At 37.1% G+C, this 21,249-nt stretch overlaps 1 protein-coding gene across 1 annotated transcript in view; it reads right to left on the minus strand.

The window, feature by feature from the left end:
- LOC136846910 (uncharacterized) overlaps positions 1 to 20,380 on the minus strand; it is a 27,856-nt gene extending 7,476 nt beyond the window's left edge. Inside the window, exons 1-3 of the mRNA XM_067118162.1 lie at positions 20,261 to 20,380; positions 14,946 to 15,331; positions 13,543 to 13,880 (exon numbers count right to left, since the gene is read on the minus strand). Coding sequence (XP_066974263.1) covers positions 13,543 to 13,880; positions 14,946 to 15,331; positions 20,261 to 20,380 — 844 coding nt within the window. The remainder of the gene's footprint in view (positions 1 to 13,542; positions 13,881 to 14,945; positions 15,332 to 20,260) is intronic.
- Positions 20,381 to 21,249: the final 869 nt, after the last annotated feature.

Genomic DNA, 21,249 nt, shown 5'->3' on the forward strand with positions numbered 1-21,249 from the left:
CTACAGAGGCCCAGGAGGACTTTAACTTTAACAATTATTATTATTATTATTATTATTATTATTATTATTATTATTATTATTATTATTATTATTATTATTTAAAATATACAAACGTCCATATAGAACAAACTGGAAAGACGATTAATATTCACGCAAGCGCAATTCTCCACAAAATAGATTTACAGATTTACAGAGGGAGAAAATTAACTCAACGTAAATAAGAAATAGCCAGGAATTAAGAAAAACGCCAAGAACTATAAACACTAAAGTAACTTAATCCCCGTGGGGGGGCGCTTAGCGCCGTCAGTGCACCTCATGCGGTGCGCTGTAGGCATTACTTAAGGTTCTTTGCAGCGTCCCTTCGGCCCCTAGCTGCAGCCCCCTTTCGTTCTTTTTACTGTGCCTCCTTTCATATTCTCTTTCCTCCAGCTTCCTTTCCACCCTCTCCTAACAATTGATTCACAGTGCAACTGCAAGGTTTTCCTCCTGTTACACCTTTCAGACCTTTTACTGTCAATTTCCGTGTCAGCGCTGAATGACCTCATAGGTCCCAGTGCTTGGCCTTTGGCCGAAATTCTGTATTCACTTCAATTCAGTTCACTTCACTTAATTAATTTAATGAATGAAAATCAGCACCACCTTTGAAATTAGGAATGGACAAAGGTTCTCTAAGTTAACTTGCTAGATTAGAGATAATTCCGGTTTTCTCTATTTCAAAACAGTATGACAACTCTCTGGAAATAGTTTATGGTTGATTATGCTATATTTATTACAGTATTTTGTTAAGTGGCTTATCCTCTATGTATATAATCTATTTCAGAAATCATAACTGAATCTCGTGAACTATTTTTCAAGAATACTGTATTCGGATATTTTCATCTGCTCGGGTCTGTCGCTGAGGTTGACGGAATCTCCGTAATATATATATAGAGTATATTTCATAGAAATCAATTGTGCAATTTTATTTACAGAAGTTTGAAGTCATATAAGTTTGATTTCTGACGTATGTGATTGGGCTATATATATTTGTCTGTGAATAAGGTATTACAAGAATTGTGAGCTGCTGCTCATTCAGTACTCATATACCCACAATCATTTTGCAAGCCTTTATAGGCCGGACAAAATAATTAATATGCATGTGCATTATCATTCATCGTGTGTCTTCCTGGAAGGGTAATAGACAGAAAAGATTACAAATAAGCTCTACTCCTCCAGCTTTAATTCTGTCGCTCTATTTGCCTTCCCAACACTCAAGAGCAATCAGTAAGGATCTTATTATTGCAACGTAACAAACTCAAAAGTGAAGAGCTGAATTCATGGCCATTTGCGATTCGCACGAAAGTTGTAAAATTTTCTATAATAAAACCAGACTTGGTGAGCACAAAACAGATAAATAAAAAAATAGGGAATCACAACGATCATATAAAAAGGATGGCTATGTAGCACTGAAGCCACAAAACATATGTGACCTTGACTTTTGCTCTTTAACCTTCACTGATTTCCTTTATAACTGAGTGATATCGAAAATGTTAGCTAATGAATGTACATGCCAAGTTTCATGAAATTTCGCCCTATCATAATTGAGATGTCAGGCTTGAAAGAGCACGGTAACTCATATGCACATGCAAAGATATTGGTGGAGGCAATCATCTTCATAAGATATATATATATATATATATATATATATATATATATATATATATATATATATATATATATATATATATATATATATATATGCAGAAAAGTGTGTATGTTTGCGATATGCATGCACGCATGTATGTGTCTGTGAATGGAAAAAACTAAATACCCTCAACGCAAATGAATGATTATCAATGAGAATTCAATCCCCGGAAAATAAAGCAACAGTGGAATTCTTCACAAAAGGTCCTGATTATTATTCATTTGTGTTCCACACTTCCAAAAAATGGAAGTTTTTTGTTGTCTTCGCTTTTAATGTAGGAGCTTATTAGGAGCCCCCTACTCCTTCCCCCCTCCACGGTCTCTCTCTCTCTCTCTCTCTCTCTCTCTCTCTCTCTCTCTCTCTCTCTCTCTCTCTCTCCATTTTACCCTTGGCGGCACTAGCGGGAGGGAGGAATCAATAAGGAACGGAATGAAAGGCGTCGTGTCTGAGTCAACTAACCCGGGTTGGCAGAAGAAAAAAAATGAAAAAATCGGGTTAAAGGCTTTAGTTTACACGAGGCACAAACCCTGACTTTCCTCCACCTCCTCCCCCCACCCCAATCCCCTCACAGCCTTACCCTCTCCCCCCCGACAGACTCGCATACACACGCACATACTAGCAGGCACAACGACACGCGCGCACACACTCAGTCGCACACACATACACACACACACCTTGCCGGCAGATCCTATCCAAGAGACTTGCTAAATTTATTGTTACCCTTTGAGAGTTTATATATATATATATATATATATATATATATATATATATATATATATATATATATATATATATATATACATATATATGTGTGTATAAATATTAAATATATTAGTTTTTACGATATACATCTATATCGGAAGTCATATAATTGTACTGTTCCATATTCATATCCGGCAAATATGTCTCCCACTTGCGCAAGTGTCTACTTCATTTGCTTTCGCCTTTTCCCAACCTTCACGAAATTAAAGTCTTCATTAAACTGAAATGACCGGGCGAATAATCCTCTAACATTCAGGACACGGGAAAATTATTTTCAATTAATTTCTTTTTCACTTGCCAGTCTCCTTCTTCACTATTTATATTTATTCGGACGAATGTTTTTGATATACACGTTTAGGAATATCTGCGATTATGTATGCGAGTGTAAGAGGAAGAATTAATCATCGTACAAAATATGAAATATTTTATCTGAAATCAAACACCCGACACAGAGGAAGTCCTCCATTTCCAGCCCGGGGACGCGAAGAATTATGCCGGCTCTCCCCTCCCCCCAACTCTCCCCCTCAACCGTCCCCTATCCCAATGCTCCCCCTCCCCACCACCCCACCGAGGACTATCATCCTTTTTCCAATTTCCGATGTCCTCTTGAGCGCCATTTATCCCAAATATGAGATTCATACATATCATAGGATGCCAAAAGTCGCCCCGACTTCTCTACACGCGGAATTCGCTCTCGCCACTCAGACCCCCACTTGGCAGAAAGAAGTTGAGAGAGAGAGAGAGAGAGAGAGAGAGAGAGAGAGAGAAAGTTGAAAGAGGTTGAGGGAAGTTGAAGATATCTAGCGCCCTTTTCAGCAGTGGCCCACCTTTCAAATGAAAGTTATATATATATATGTATTTCTATCTACAGTATATATATATATATATTCTATATATATATATATATATATATATATATATATATATATATATATATATATATATATATGCATATATTCTAAATAAATGTATATATATATATATATATATATATATATATATATATATATATATATATATATATATATATATATATATATATATATATATATATATATATATATACTACATACATATATTTTTATTTTTATTTTTACGAGAAGGCTAATCAAAAATGGCAACCCAATATCAGTTCTCAATCCGGCATTTGAAAGAAATGGAAAAGTTGAACAAGGTAAAAAGTGATAGCATTCAGCTGGAGTTATGGAATTAAATGTCCCGGGGCGAATTTGTCATTCATTTTCTATCTTTTTGTGCATTTTGACTCTTTCATTAAATACAGCAATTTAATTATGAATGTAAATTTAATGACAAGAAAAACAAGCAAAAAATGCGCAGAAGTTTCTTCGGCGCAATCGAGTTTTCTGTACAACAGCTACAGCGTATAATCAAGGCACTCGAAAATAGATCTATCTCTCGGTGGTCTCGGTATAATGCTGTTTGATCCGCGGCCCATGAAACTTTAACCACGGCCCGGTGGTGGCTTATCCTATATCGTTGCCAGAAGCCTGAGTATGGCTAACTTTAACCGTAAATAAAGTAAAAACTACTGAGGCTAGAGGGCTGCAATTTGGTATGTTTGATGATTGGAGGGTGGATGATCAACATGCCAACTTGCAGCCCGGACAGAAAAAAGTGTAGCCAGAATAAAGTGCAGACGGACAGACGAAGCCGGTACAATAGTTTTCTTTTACAGAAAACTAAAACGTGTAAGCTAAAACGTCGTGGAAAATAAATTTCCCGATGAAAAATTAAAGTAAGCAAAATATAAGACATATTTTTTTGGTTTAATGACTTTTTTGGTTCACTCAGAAGCTCGGCTTTTTGGAAATGATCGTTTTCAACATTAAGGCCAAGCAACGGGACCAGTGAGGTCATTCAGCGCTGAAACGGAAATTGACAGTAAAAGGTTTGAAAGGTGCAACAGGAGGAAAACCTCGCAGTTGCACTATGGAGCAATCGTTAGGAGAGGGGAAAGTAAGATGGGAGAGAATATGAAAGGAGGTACAGTAAAAGGAACGAAAGAGGTTGCAGCTAGGAGCCGAAGTCACGCCGCAAAGAACCTTAAGTAAAGCCTACAGTGCACCGCATGAGGTCCACTGAAGGCACTACATCCCTACGGGGATGCTCGTTTTTAAGTATAATGATAAAAGTAGACAAATCTGTGCTAAATAATGTGTTCTTCAGAGGATGCTTTCAGACACAGAGATATAACTTACGTTCTTCAATTGTTCATAATTTGTTCAAGTGAAAATGCAAAAATTAGATGTACTCTTTATACGTTCTAAAGCTCATAACAAATAATTGTTAACACAATTATATATATATATATATATATATATATATATATATATATATATATATATATATATATATATATATATATATATATATATATATATATATATATATATTATATATATATATATATATATATATATATATATATATATATATATATATATATATGCATATATATATATATAATATATGTATATATACATATGTATATATTTATATATATATATATATATATATATATATATATATATATATATATATATATATATATATATATATATATATATATACACAAGTACTACCTTCATCCCTACCTTCGGAATGACGTGTAAATTCGACGTCTCTTCTTTCCATAGACAAGCTATTCACTCTCTTCCCTCCCCTCCTCTCTACCTGATTCCCCACCTAAGTCTTTCCAGGCCCTCCCCCCACCCCCCAGCCCCTTCTCCTCCATCTTGTTAACTTGTATAATTACCTGAACATTGTAGGCGTTATCTAACGGGCCTATTAAACGCGTCTCCCCCATGTGTGATTAGGTAATTTAATGAATCATTATCACTGCGGTGGGTGGCTCAATTTTGGTGGGGACGGGAGGAGGGAAGGGTGTTGGAGAGAAGCCAGGGAGTGGGGGGAGAGGGGATTGTTTGGGTGGAGAAGATGGAGGACCTGGGACAGGAAAAGGAAGGGGGAAGGGGGATGCTGAGGAAGGACAGAGTGAGGAGGAGGAGGAGGAAGAGAAGAGAAAGGAGACATTATGAGTTATCCTGCGTTACAATTACCGGGGTCACTTGCGAAAAGAGGAGGAAAAAGACTGGAAGGAATAGGGCGAATTAGGGAGAGAAGAAGGAGAAGGATAAGCAGTTAGGAGTGAGAAGATGAGGGAAAGAGGGTTAGAGGATGGGGGAGAAGGGAAAGAAGGAGAAGGAAAGGGTAGGAGTATGACCAGAAGAAGGTACGGAAGGAATAAGCGAAAGAGCAGAAGATAAATTATGGAAAGAAGAAAGATCGTGAAAGTAGGAAGAGGAATAGAGGAAGAATAGGAGGGATTGGAGGGTCAAAATGGAGTAAAAAGTTAAATATACCTTAGTTTAACCAGACCACTGAGCTGATTAACAGCTCTCCTAGAGAGGGCTGGCCCGAAGGATTAGACTTATTTTATGTGGCCAAGAACCAATTGGTTACCTAGCAACGGGATCTACAGCTTATTGTGGAATCCGAACCACATTATAACGAGAAATGAATTTCTATCACCAGAAATAAATTCCTCTAATTCTTCACTGGCCGGCCGGAGACTCGAACTCGGGCCTAGCAGAGTGCTAGCCGACAACTCTACCGACTCGTCCAACGAGGAACTGTCAAAATGGAGAGAGAAAGTCAGACGTGAATAAGGAAGAAGAGGAAATGAAGGGACAGTAAGAGGACAGGAGGAGGAGGAGAAGGAGTAGGAGGAGGAGGAGGAGGAGTGAGAGAGAAGCGGAGGGGGGAGGAAAGGTAGAAAAGATGTCATAGTGTCTGGCAGGGACGGCAAGTGACATCTCACAGAGAGTACTGAATGGATGTATAATTAATTAATCACCGATCAAGGGCCTGCTTAATAATTGCTAGGTCTTCTTCCCGTTGAGGATTAATGAGGGTCTAATGAAGGTTCATTTTGCTACTTGTCATTGAGCCTTCGCTTCTTTTTCTAAGGCCTCATCAAGAGGACTTATTTAATTTGATCAATTGACATAAACTTCGACGAGTCAAATTACTTGTCATAATAGGATGTAAATTTCTCTCTCTCTCTCTCTCTCTCTCTCTCTCTCTCTCTCTCTCTCTCTCTCTCGTTAGGCCTATTAAGTGATTTCGTTCTTTGTTTGAGTACAGCAATTTCCTCATTCCAAAAAAATTATCTAATAGCTGATTGTTGATGTTAATTGATGGTGATGTCTTATTTACTAATCAAAAACTTCCCTTGTTAACAATATCAGAAAGAAAGACATAAAGTTAACGACTACAGGTTAGAAAGTTTAGACACACACACACACACACACACACATATATATATATATATATATATATATATATATATATATATATATATATATATATATATATATATATATATATATATATATATATATATATATATATATATATATATATATATATATATATATATATATACTTTGAGGTGGAAGTTCTAAAAGTGTATAATCTTTTCGTTGCGTAGAAGGCTTTAGGGATGAGATTGCTAGCCCCATGTCCATTTTCTTGACCCCAGCAGTTGCTAGTAACCCTCTACAAAAAGGGTGGACCTTGCGCACATGAGCGCAGTGCTACATGACTCAGACTCAGACTTCCAAATATATATATAATATATATATATATATATATATATATATATATATATATATATATATATATATATATATATATATATATATATATATATATATATATATATATATTTTATGAAAAACCAGCCATGGTAAACATATAATTAATTCATCAAGTTCACGCAGTGTTTCTTGATAATTTAAAATTGTAAATAACAAAGCTTTTGGTCCTAGAACAAACGGTGTATATTTTTTGCACTGGCGATCTTTTCATTCATTCTTTCTATCTTTCTTTTTTCCTTTCTTTCTTTCTTTCTTTTTTTATGTTACTGTTAAGCACGATTCCGTATATTCGTATTTTATTTTTAATTTTCTCACTCGCTCTCTGGCCTGCGAAAAAATTCCGTCCCGTTATTTTTCACCGCCCTTCTTTTTTTTTTTTATTTCATTCAACTGATATGTTTTTTCCTCTCTCTCTCTCTCTCTCTCTCTCTCTCTCTCTCTCTCTCTCTCTCTCTCTCTCTCTCTCTCTCTCCAATATATACACTCACTGGCACGCGCATGCTCGCACGTATGTGTTAAATTCACGGTGTTACGTTTTTATTACAATGTTCATCATTTTCATTCTCTGTCATATTTAATTATTTGTAATTTTCATAATCATTCTCAGCAATTCGTTTCTTCACTTCTGTTAAGCTATGAATGTTTTGCAGTTAATTTATTACACTTTCCGTGGTGTCTTGTCCTTTATTAAGTCTCTTCCATACTTCTTATCCTCCCTGTGGGGTAGTGCTGTCAGTGCACCTCACGCGGTGCACTGTAGGCATTACTAAAGGTTCTTTGCAGCGTCCCTTCAGACCCTAGCTGCAAACCCTTTCAAACCTTTCTACTCTCAGTTTCTGTTGCAGCGCTGAATGACCTCGTAGGTCCCAGTGCTTGGCCTTTGGCCTAAATTCTATATTCCATTCCATTCCCCACTTCTTTTCTTAACATTTCAAATGTTCAGTACATGACACCTTCCTTCTTCTCCCACACATTCTGTAAATGACCTTTTGCCACTACAAGTCTTGCCTACTGACCAAATCACGTCTTTACTCTTTTTGCCACCTTCCTTACGAATTATGCCCTGCCATAAATATTAGAACATTTCTTTCATGCCAAAGTTTATCTCATCAACACCCAACGGTAATTAAATCCTATGGTGTTATTCTTCTGACAATAATGCAAACTTTTACCGTTTATCTGCATCATTTGGTGACGTTCCAGAGCTTTCCTCGCCGTGACGTGTAAACAGAATCTTATCAGCATGCATCGTCCGCGTTTGCTTTCACTCAGGCTTTTCGTGTTGCTCTTTTTTCTATAAAGTTGCAGTTATTATGAAGTTATTATTACTTCCTTCAATTCCTTCAATTAAAGACATGATTGAAACTGTAGGATATAACTGTCGAGAGACATTATCCTTAAAACATCTAATATTCCGTTGCCAAAGACCTTCGTGATATTGAAAACAACTCGGAGTAAACGGCGAAAAATTTCATTAAAAAAAAAAGAAAAATTCAAAAGCATTTGCCCACACGGTGTCTTCATCGGTTCCATCAAGTAGCTTGCCAAGATCCATATACGTCGAACGCTTTCATGTTTCCCTCAAACTTTTCGAAAAACTTTTTTCATAGCAAACACGCGATCCGCACTGCCTCTTCTTCCTTGCCTAAAGCGACACTGCTCTTCCGCTCTTGCCTCCTCTCTTATCTGTCGGACTTCTTAATCAGCAACTGTCCAACCACTTGTCTGGTATCTTAGCAACAATGTGTAATTATATAAATACACACACACACACACACACACACACACATATATATATATATATATATATATATATATATATATATACATATGTATATATGTATAGATATATAAACATATACATAATATGTATATATGTATGTATATATATATATATATATATATATATATATATATATATATATATATATACTGTATAATAATCATAAGCGATACATTTTTCCTTCTTTTCACCTCTTCACTTTTTCTCTTATAAACTTGGTCTCATTTGTGCCCCGACGATATGGGAATAATCACTTGAAAGTGCTTAGTAATTTTTTTGTAGTATTCGTTTATTTATATATATATATATATATATATATATATATATATATATATATATATATATATATATTAGAGAGAGAGAGAGAGAGAGAGAGAGAGAGAGAGAGAGAGACTTTAGCTCCTTTTAGTTTTCTGTAAAAGAAAACTATAGAGATGGCTATTTGTCTGTCCGTCCGCCCTCAGATCTTAAAAACTACTTAGGCTAGAGGGCTGCAAATTGGTATGTTGATCATCCACCCTCCAATGCGTGCGTCTGGCACCGCTATAGGTGCCAAACACACAGGCCACCACCGTGCCGTGGCTGAGAGTTTCATGGGCTGTGGCTGAGAGTTTCATGGGCCGAGGCTGAGAGTTTCATGGCCAGAGGCTGAGAGTTTCATTGGCCGTGGCTGAGAGTTTCACACAGCATTATATACTGTAAAGAAAACTCGATTGCGCCGAAGAAACTTCGGCGCATTTTTTACTTGTTTGATTACTGACTTCATTTCTGTATTCTTTCACGGATAAGAGTAATTGTAAATACAACAATCGGTACGAATGATTTATAAAGTACTACTTTAGCATCTCCTTTACACTGTTTGCGTGAGTCTTTGAGTGCATTTGTGTCAGCGTATATATATATATATATATATATATATATATATATATATATATATATATATATATATATATATATATTATATATATTTTTTATATTTAATACGTTCAGTGTCTTCTTTAATCTCCTTCCCATATTGGATCAATCGTTTTCTTATTCTTCCTGTATCTCCCTCCTCCTAATCAGTCTTTTCGATTTTAACCTATATGCTAATGATGCCTTACACATATTCTCTCTCTCTCTCTCTCTCTCTCTCTCTCTCTCTCTCTCTCTCTCTCTCTCTCTCTCTCTCTCGCCAATAGCCATGAACACTCTACCCTTTTTCCTTCGTCAAAGTCCTCCCTTAGGCTGTATTATTACACTCCTCGTTCTCTTGCTCCGTTCCAGTTCTTTCTTCACCTCTTGCTCTGTTCCTCATTTACCCCCGCCCCTCCCTGCACCCCCATCCTCCTCTCCGCCTCTCTCTCTCTCTCTCTCTCTCTCTCTCTCTCTCTCTCTCTCTCTCTCTCTCTCTCTCTCAGCCAGCAGAAAAATCTAAATGCAAAATGCTGCTATATTCGTGATTGAGAAAAATACCTGGAAAGAAATTTCTTCTTTTGTCCCTGTAATTTTCTGTTGTGTGTGTGCGTGTATGTGTGCGCGCGCGTGCGTGTGTGTATATGTGTGTGTGTGTGCGTCCCCCCTCGCTTAGCGGACACCTCGTTATACGGAACTCCGTGGCGGTAGTCGTTCTCCCTTCACTCCTAGCAAATGATTTGCTTTGTTTACTTCCTTGCAGCCTTCGGAAAGACCACAGAAGAACCGCCTAAGAGTCGCTGTTACTCGGAGAAAATGAAGGCCCCTGCTAAAACCATGGCCGCCATAACAGCTAAGGACCACCTCGGATCTTTTCCATTTTACCGCGACATTATGGAAGATTTGGTTAAAGAGAGAGAAAGAGAGAGAGAGAGAGAGAGGAACACAGATACAAACAGACAGGAAGAGCGGTCCTCCATTCGGAGGGATTTGCACAGAGGAATAAAATCCGGCGGCGATATACAAAACATTTCTGGAATGCCCAGATCGTAAGACGCGGGGCCCTCTCGAACTCTCTTTTACAGACGGCTCAGAGATCCGATGCATTTGTGAGGATTCTGTAACACTCAGCATGTATAGACATAAATCGAAAATTGAAGAGGAGGGATCATCTTTTTTTTTCCTTTCAGATATACAGACAGCTCCCCAGAATGCCAGGTCGTCTTCGTAAACGGTGGCGAATATGAGTTTACACCGTAAGCGAGAAGTGCCGTCGGTGCACCTCACGCGGTGCACTGTCAGCATGACTTGAAGGTTCTTTGCGCGACCTTCGGCTCCTGGCACCACCAACATCTTTCATTCCACTTGACTATTTTGCTTCGCTCATGTGCTCTTTCTTCCATCTACTGCACCCTCTCCTAACAATTTTTGTACTTGCAACTGTGAGGTTTTCCTCCTGTTGCACCTTCAACCTTTGCTGCCTCTCAATTTCTTCAGCGCTGAATGATCTCATAGGTCCCAGGGCTTGGCCTTTGGCTTAAATCTTATATTCCTTATATTGCCAAATGTAGTTTAACATTTCTGATGAACAGTTAATGGTCCCCGTGCAACCAGGACATTTTTTTTTTATCTAAAATCGTCATTCATTTCCACACATTATGCTATAACATGCATTAAAACAACTGAGGTTTTTATACGTTGAAAATAATCACAATAATTATCTTAATACTCATTTTCTAAAATAATTTAGATCTCAGTCGTCACTGACTGATACAGACGCATTTTCGAAATCCCCAGTATGAAGGAAGATAATGACCGCGATTTTATACAAACATAATCGTAATAATTATTTTTCATTCCGTTTTCCTATTCTCCATAGTTTAATGACCAGAAGTTTTAGTAAAGACAGCTTGTAGAATTATATCAGTCGATTAAAAATCTACTCCTGAACTTGGCTCTCATTTCTAGAGCTTGATCATATGTCTTATAAATCTTCATAGTTATGGTTTCTGGGGCAATTGACGTCGCTTTTGGAATTGCTATAAATAAATAAATATATATACCTTATGTATATATGCTTGTATGTCATAATAGCGTGTGACAATGTATTCACCTAATGCTGTGGCCTTATATATATATATATATATATATATATATATATATATATATATATATATATATAATATATATATATATATATATATATATATATATATATATATATATAATATGTGTATGTGTTGAAAAATCACAACTACCTTTTTTTTTATTACCAGCTGAAGTCCAAGAAATATTTGTAAAGAAACGACAGAGTGTATTTTATACATTTCCCGGACGCAGTATTTGGAATGTTTGTCTGCCTTGGTCACCTCTACGTAACAGTAAATGTAACTGATCAAAATAATGATTAAAAGAAAATATGACGATGACATTTTAAAGAATGTTGAGAAATGTTGTAAGATGCTTCGAGAAAAAACGGAAACTTTTCTCTAGTAAATAAATAGACAAAAATAAAATCAATATAAAATTTGTAATTTGTTCTAAAAAACAACTGCAAACTTCCCAACCTTTAAATAAATAAAAATAAGATAAATATAATAAAAGGAGCAATAGGACCATCCTTTCTTCAGGAGGCCACCGGAAAACATTTTAATCATGTGCACAAATATTTTGAAGCCTTTTAGAGGAAGTGCCAGAGAAAGGGGGAGGGCTAAGGGAAGGCTGGGTCTTAGGAGGTAGGGGAAGGAAAAGGGGAGGGAATATAACCCATCCTGTCTTCGTCTCTCTCTCTCTCTCTCTCTCTCTCTCTCTCTCTCTTCTCTCTCTTCGGAGGAGTCTGTTTTCAGCCTCCATCTTCCTTTCTCCTGCAGAAGTTTTCCGCTAAACTTGGAAAACTCGACGGGTTAAACTTTTGCATATCTAATTTCTATCAGATGGAGGACGTTTATCGCTGACATGCCAAATATGGAATGGGGGTTGCCGGGAGTTGGGGGCGGGATGAGCGGCGGGGATGCCCTCTTTCCCCAACCCCAAGCCCCAACACTCCAACCTATTCTTTCGTCTCTTGTTCAGAATTATTTTTACCGCCTTATTTCTCATTCACTTTTTAAGCCTTCTTCGAGTCCTTTAATATCTGCTGGTTTTAGATTGTCGTTATTTTCCTATTTTATATGATCTGTTTTTTTTTCTATAGTATTTTTAAATTATCTGTCATAGTTTATTTTATATTTCCTGTGTGAATTCCCCAGAATTATTTAGATTTGTGGTTATCTGCTTATCTTAGATTATTACAAATTTCTTCCTTTATCTGTAATTTGATGACTTCTTCAGATTCTTTCTTACCACCTTTTCTCAAATTATTCTCATTTCCTCTCTCTTTTTCCTCTTCAAACTCGCTTTATTTTCGTTCTTGTCTCTCTCCACCTATTCCCCCATTTCTGCTCGTCTTGCATTTTTGAATTTTTTCCCCCCGCTTATACGACATCTCTGATATGTGGTTGTACTTGTCATTTTCTTTTGATTTCTTCTGTCATACGTTCTTTAAATTATCATCTTTCCCTCTTATTTTCTCTCTCTTGATCTCCTTTTACAAACGGAAAGGGTCTTTTCCAATAATATTATTTATATAAAGGAAAAAACAGTAAACAAATGGGGTATTGGTGTTCAGGAAGAAAATACATTTTGCTGTTACTGCTATTACTACCTCTGCTTCTGTTATTGCTGTTGTTCCCACCAACTCCTATGTTGCTGCTGATGCTGCTCTGCTGATGTTGAAGTCACTGCTTTTGAAGTTGCTGTTGCTGTTGCTGCGTCTACTGATTTTGAAGTTGCTGCTTCTGCTGATTTTGAAGTTGCTGCTGCTGGTTTTAAAGTTGCTGCTGCTGTTCTGCTTCTGCTGATTTTGACATTTCTGTTGTTGATGCTGCTGCTGCTGCTGCTGCTGCTTCTCTCGATTTCAATGTTGCTGCTATTTATGCTGCTTCTGTTACTGCTTCTGCTTCTGCTTCTTCTGCCAACAGCAGTGTTCCTGCAGTCGCTGCCACTGCTTCTGTTACTTCTGCTAATGCTGCCGCCACTGCACGTGGGAAACAGAATAGAGCTGTTGGCTATGCTTCGACAAAGAAGGAAATTTCAGAAAGATATTAACAATGACAAAATAATAATACTGAAGATTTACATAACAGCCTTTATGCACTTGAAAATATAAGAATGGGAAAATGAAAAATCATTATAGATCTATTATAGAAATAATATATATATATATATATATATATCTATATATATATATATATAACACTATCTATATATATATGTCTATATAATATAATCAGTGTCCCCCATGAAATTTTCTGGATCCGCTAATTGTGGAGGTCTATAATATACGCCTTTCTCCTGGCGTTTACGTTTCATGTCAGCCTTGGGTTTATTCCTAACCATTTCAACTGTACAACTATTTAATTTCATCTTATTCCAGTAGGGTAAGTCTAGAAATGTTAGTCATTGAGTCTGATTTACGCCTTTGTTATCAGCTATTGTTCTCATTAAATTTGGTTACTTCACCAATCTCTTTAGCTTTTTTTTTGTTTTTGTTTGTTCCCATGGCTGCGGCCAGATATTAGTACATACATAGACACACACAAACAAACTCGTATATATATATATATATATATATATATATATATATATATATATATATATATATATATGTATATATATATATTATATGTGTGTGCGTTCAATGTGATGTGCACATGGTGTGTGTAGTAATGTGTGTAATAATATTGTGTGTGTGTGTGTGTGTGTGTGTGTGTAGGCGTCTGTACATTATTCCAGCCAAAATTTTTATATCATTCAACGGCGTTCATTGGTGTATAGTTCCTGTTCAGTATATCAGACCATTCTCCGTGTAATTTTAATATGAAAACACTGCACCTTTGGAACTGACTTTGTTGTTCAGCGCATACCCTCTTCTCTCTCTCTCTCTCTCTCTCTCTCTCTCTCTCTCTCTCTCTCTCTCTCTGTCTAACTTGTTAGTCGTTAGTTGTTCATTTTTTTCTTGCAAGAAACGAGTACCGCCGAAATCCGTGCCTGATAATAACCCCAAAACCAGCTCAGTATTTCCCGCCCTTCATCGCCAAACTCAGTTCGAAAATCTAATTTGGTAACAACCTTACGCGTCTCCACAATTGAAGTAGTCAAGTCGTCTAAGACAGTGTTAACGCCGACCACCTGCCAAGGGCGAGAATGTAATGACTCGCCTATGGACGGTGGGACCTTACGTCCCAGGCGACGCTGCGTCCTTCTGCCTCTGCTCCGGAGGCTCCGGGAGAGCTGTTTCTCTTCAAGTCTTTCGGGCGCGGGTAAATTGCGTTTACAGGTGTATAACAAGGCTAAAAGTAAGGGTGAGTGGAAGGAAGAAGAAGAAAAAGAAGAAGAAGAAGAAGAAGAGGAAGAAGAGAGAACGAAGATGGAACTACTGCTTCTGCTGCTGCTTCTGCTGCTGCTGCTGCTGCTGGGTTTTGCGTCCTATTTTCAAGAGGGGGAGGAAATGCAAGGCCAGCCCCCTCGAACAATGGGAGGAAAAATGGCCGCCATACTTTCGTCTTTTCCTGCAAACGTTTTGGAATTTGGATGAGGGTACATTATTGTTGTCAGAATTAATTGCGGATGATTTTGTAGCCGGTCATTTTCAGTTTGTGAATATGATGATGCAAAGGTTTACTTAGCCTGCGTGAAGGTATATATATATATATATATATATATATATATATATATATATATGTATATATCTTATATATATATATATATATATATATATATATATATATATATATATAAGAAAACTAATGCTAGTTTCCTGTATCTTCACGCACAGGCCATTTGTATTCCCTAAATTCGTCCGTATTTGTGGCTGTCAACTTTCACCGTAACCATCACTAACCATCTCAGTACTCGTCACCTGGGATTATGATGAACCCTAATTGTGGATTTCTATTCTGTCAAAAAAGGAAGCGTATCAGTGATGTTGCCTGATTAACATTTGTCTTTCAAATTCGCCCATGAAACTAATGTCACACATTTTGTAGACAGAATGTCAAAAGTTTGTGTTTGTTTTCCTTCATTACCCAAAATTTGGTGTGAAATAGGTGTTAGTGGCATGAAAGCGCTGTTGCCAAGCGTATTCCATTTGTTGTTGGTTACATTGTTGACAAATCTCTCAAACTTTCAGGCATTCAGACGTCCACAAAATTCATTTCTAGTGTCTCCCAAATGCTGTTAGGCTTATGCCGGGTTGGGTTCTCACTAAATAGAATGCGCTGAACCCAAGACCAATGACAACTTTTATCGTTCCAAATGTATATATTTATAATATATATGTATATACATATATTTATACATTAATATATGCATATATATGTGTGTGTATGTGTATGTGTATTTATATGTATCAGTCTGTCGATTCACGCTTTATATAATTTATATCTTTATCTCCTTCTCATCTTATTTATTTTTCATATAAACACATGCCCTTCTGCGGAAGCTTGCACTACAAATTAGTGATCTTTCAGGCTTGGTCTATGTGAGTACTTACACATTTTGAATAATAACAATGTGATAAATAAGTGTGGATCCATGTGTTTTGTGTCCAACGTTTCCGTGTAAAAACGATAGTCTACGGATAATGAATTCCATGTTTAAATTCACCAATGTCTCCTCGGGGCCTGGCCGCTCTTTCGCCTTCGACCCCCATATGTTTGCTGAATAAAGGTACCCTGGTCTAAAGTTTCGTTTTGTCATTATAGTCGGGACTTGCCATCTGGACCCTCTCTTTTACTACCGTCAATGTAAAAGGTAACGGGTACAGTAATAAAGATAATAATAATGAGGAATTCTTATCCAAAACAAGGGAAAACTAATAACCAAGGTTTAGGCAACACCAACCGAAGTCATTTTGGAGCACAAAGACCTGATTACTTACATACCTTACTTTATTTTCGGTCCTTTACTTTTACAAGTATCAAAATTTTAATATATTTATCCGGTCTGCGAGCCTCATTATGACCCTTTGCCTATGACATTAGAGTGGTGAGGTCTGTTGCAACTTTTACTAAATCTGCTTTCATTTTTCTTTTGCCGGGCAGAGGCGTGTATGACCAGTGTCACCTGCACCAGATCGCTACGGTTTGTAGCCCGTTTTAGCAACGCTTGTTTTTTCTCAAGGTAGAGGCGTTGATGACGGACTGTAATCTGCATCAGGCCATTAAGGTTTGTAGCAAATTTTTAGCAACGCCTTTGTTCATGGCGTGACGTTAGCATGTCCCTCCATCCACCTCTTTTATCTGGCCTTGGGTATGCGGGAGAGAGAGAGAGAGAGAGAGAGGGTAAAATCACTTACAGAGAAATTTGATGTTGCTGATATCTTTTATATCAAGAGAAAGTACCAAGCATATGTGGAAAGTTTACTTAAATAAAGATGTTTTGAAATTTTAACGAGTAAAATTTATTCCCGGTCCTTTAAAGAAAGCACAAATATAATATATGCATTAGAGATTAGAGAGAGAAGTCTTGTATTTCTGTATATCAGTGCCTCTCTACCGATTCATATTCTTAAGATATATATATATATATATATATATATATATATATATATATATATATATATATATATATATATATATATCGATTGTTGTGATATTTCATGTTGATGGTTGCTTGCGTAAGTTGAGAATTTCTTTCGTCCGTTGAAGCTTTAATTTATAGTCGAGCCTCCACTGGAATTATTTTGAGAAGAAAAAGTAGTATTTTCATGCTTTATTTACAATGCAAAATACAGAATTCTCCAGTCTTTGTCTTCTACTTTTTGCTTCTCTTCATTTTCAGTATTGCTTTCACACTTTTTTTCCTTGTAGAAAAACAGTTACCTTTAATTTTTTTTCCTTGTTATTTGTTCTCTACTGAATATCTTTGAATATATTCAGCTGACGCTCTTTACTCCTCGATCGCCCATGCGTTTTCTTCGTTTTTCCTCGCGTTAATTTTTAACATATACATCATGCGTACATATTATGCTGTGCTCTCCTGCAGCTTTGGTCTTCAAGTCTCCGAAATTGGAAATGTTTCCAGAAAGTCTTAGAACCCGCCATGTGTGCGTTGGCATTTGGCGAAGATAAAGGAAAGACTGTTTTGATGATTATCAGAATCAGTATTACTTCATACTTTTACATATACGTATGTATGTATGTATCCGCACTGGAGGGCGTTACACATAACGGAATTTTATATGGTATCCAGGCCTAATAACAGTTCTCTCAAAAAAAAAGCCTGGAAAATGTGCCATTTTAGGTTCTTGTTAATTAAGTGAAGGTATCATTTATTTCCTACTGAATTATTTTCAAGTGCGGGTGCCTTACTTTTTCTGATATACTTTGCCGTTTGTGATGGCTATTTACTTGTTACTGAGGTACACCTCTGTTCCCCTATTTAAATAAGGGCATTCTATCCAATGCAAGCTTATTTGTAAGTTAAAGGACTTTTATGCATGTTCCATTTTACTACTAGTGCTGTTATGATATTATTAACAACACTCCCTCTATTGTACTCCATTAAATAGATAAGCTTTATGCACGTTGCTCAGGTAATATGAATATGGCGGTCAGATATTGCCAGCCGTGTCGTTCGTTTTATTTCATTATTTAAATATCAGTAAGACTGTATCCTGGGAAGATTCGGATATTTGACTGATAATAATGTATCAAAATTTGTCATATCTAACCTTGAATTATTTAATTGTACTTGCCTGATTAATTTACCTCTATTTATTTTATTACTCCCGTGCTTTTATACTTCCAATTGTGTAAAATCATGAGTGTAGTGTACTATCTACATTTTACGTTATTTTGAGAGAGAGAGAGAGAGAGATACTCACGATAATCGACAAATAATGTAAAGCCCATTATAGATTATTTTAATTGGCAAAGTATATTCATGATAACTAATTAGATTATGGTATAGAATAAATCATCCATAATTTTTCATTAAGCCGGTCTGATCTCATAAAATTCTCCCACAAGCGCTCGCTATGAATAAAGAAGCTTTAAGTTTTGTATCGTTAACGTTACAATTAGTATCGTTCTCTAAAAACTGAATATAAATATTAGAAAGAAAACGTTATTTCATGGGTGTCTATTGTAAATAACATGCTTCCCGTATATGGGGAGGGCGGGGAACGGTCTCCTTCGTTGTCAGTATTTAACAATATCTTTTTCTGTTACAAGGACTAAATTGAAGACTGACAAACATTTAATGATGCTATAACTTATAATCCAATAGATAGAGTTTTTATGTAAAGAGGTCCAGTAGATTAGTTTCTTTGAACGCTAAAGGATCATTTATTTTGTCCCCGGTGTCGTATCATTGGTAACAGGATTTCCAATCAAAGAATCTCTCTCTCTCTCTCTCTCTCTCTCTCTCTCTCTCTCTCTCTCTCTCTCTCTCTCTCTCTCTCTCTCTCTCTCTCTCTCTCTCTCTCTCTCATTACCCTTAAAGTCCCCTCTCTCTGACTCTCTTTATATGTTGAAATTAGTGTTAAAAAAACTAATGGGTGTGTGTGTGTGTGTGTGTGTGTGTGTGTGTGTACTGATGCAACTAGTCTAGTGTATGTTTTGTAAATACCTTCAGACATTTACATGAGTGAGCCCCTGATCCTGCGGGCCCAATTTTGACACCTGGATTCGTTAGTTCCAACTGCTTTTCCTGATTGTTTATCGTCGTTACCCTTTCCAGACTATGTTTTCCCATTCCTTCGCACCGTGTTTCAAAGACAGCTGTGGTGTGCACTCAGTTGTTCTTTAAATTATTTTCTCCATGTACCATCTTTCCAGCTTGAGTCTTATATTCCAACTTCTTATTTTTAAATGATCTGTAATATTTACAGACCGGGAGATTCATAGCACTTCCACATGATCTCTGGCGTTCATCTGGACAAAGGCCACAATTTCTGAATGTTAATGTAGCCTTATAATGGTGTCAACCTACATGGCAGCCGTTGCTCATACCCTGAACTTGAAGCTAGAAGCAATAATCTAGGTACTGCGGCAGACCAGCAACTCATTGAAGAGTATATACAAATATATATATATATATATATAGAGAGAGAGAGAGAGAGAGAGAGAGAGAGAGAGAGAGAGAGGTGGGAGGGGGAACAAGTGTTCTCTGAGGCAATTCTGGTGAAATTAACTGCGCTAGTAGCTTTTACCATCTTATGCGTTGTCTGAAAATACTTCCTTATTTTTATTGAAGAGGGACTGAATTAAATTCAGTAACTGTTATTGCTACTGATGATACTACTGGTATAGCCGGTGTAGCTCGGGATAAGAATATTGCATTGCTGTATTCCCACTAATTCATTTTTATGAAAGCAGTCATATGCAGATTGTCGATCTTCTCCACGTATACTCGGAGTTTCTCAATTCCTCCTGAGGCGTTTTCAGGTTGATGACTGCTTATTTGTGAAATGTTCTGCTCTACAAGTGACCAGCGAGAACTAAGCATGTTTGAAGACATAACCGCGAACATGTTGGAGACTGCACTAAGGAGCCTCCGTTCCTCTTACATAGAGGGGGAACTCTCCAGACAAGTGGACAGTGTGGCAATGGGGTTCCTCTTCGGTATCCTCTACGCCAACGTGTACTTGGCATTTGCGGAAGATAAGACCTTCCACAACAGGCACCCTCCTGGAATATATACTACAGATACAATGATTACATCATCACCACTACATATAACGAGGATGTCTCCCACCTGATAACCAATTTTGAGAACAACTGCCTAGCCTTAAACCTATGAACGTAATGTGGAATGGGCTCCTTTCCCCCTCAGATGTGGACATATCCAAGCAAGTGCAAAACTTGGCCATTCTGCATCAACGACCCTTGGCCACAGCAGCTTCAAGGGAGGCAAGAACGTACAGCCAATTTCCAAGTTAATTCCTTCAGCCTAAAAGCCAGTTAAAATTTAGACTACTGATTGAGGCGTATAGGCTGAGCCTAGCACTCAGCAATAAACCTCAGCCCAGCCATTCTCTTGTTTTTCGGGCTCCACGGGGAGCAAGAGCCCATGCCTGCACAATGATGCCTTAGTCTAAAATAACAGCAGCCCCTTCTCATTATTCTCAGCTAGATCTGGTAGAGGAAAATTCTCACAGAGAAGCAGTCACCACCCTGAAGACGTCTCGGAAGGGGTTGAAAAAGTCAGGGTTTAGGTGAAGTCAGTAGTCTGCATACTATTATTCTCATAAAAGTAAACTAGTAGCTGCAGCGTACAGTACTGCAATATTTTTACCATGAGCTACGCTGGCACCACCAGTAGTATTGACAGTATCAATGCCACTCTTGAATTCATGATTAAATGAATGATTTCATTCAGTTCCTTTCTGATATTAAATA

Source organism: Macrobrachium rosenbergii, chromosome 16 (assembly GCF_040412425.1).
Source record: "Macrobrachium rosenbergii isolate ZJJX-2024 chromosome 16, ASM4041242v1, whole genome shotgun sequence".
Lineage (NCBI taxonomy): Eukaryota > Metazoa > Arthropoda > Malacostraca > Decapoda > Palaemonidae > Macrobrachium > Macrobrachium rosenbergii.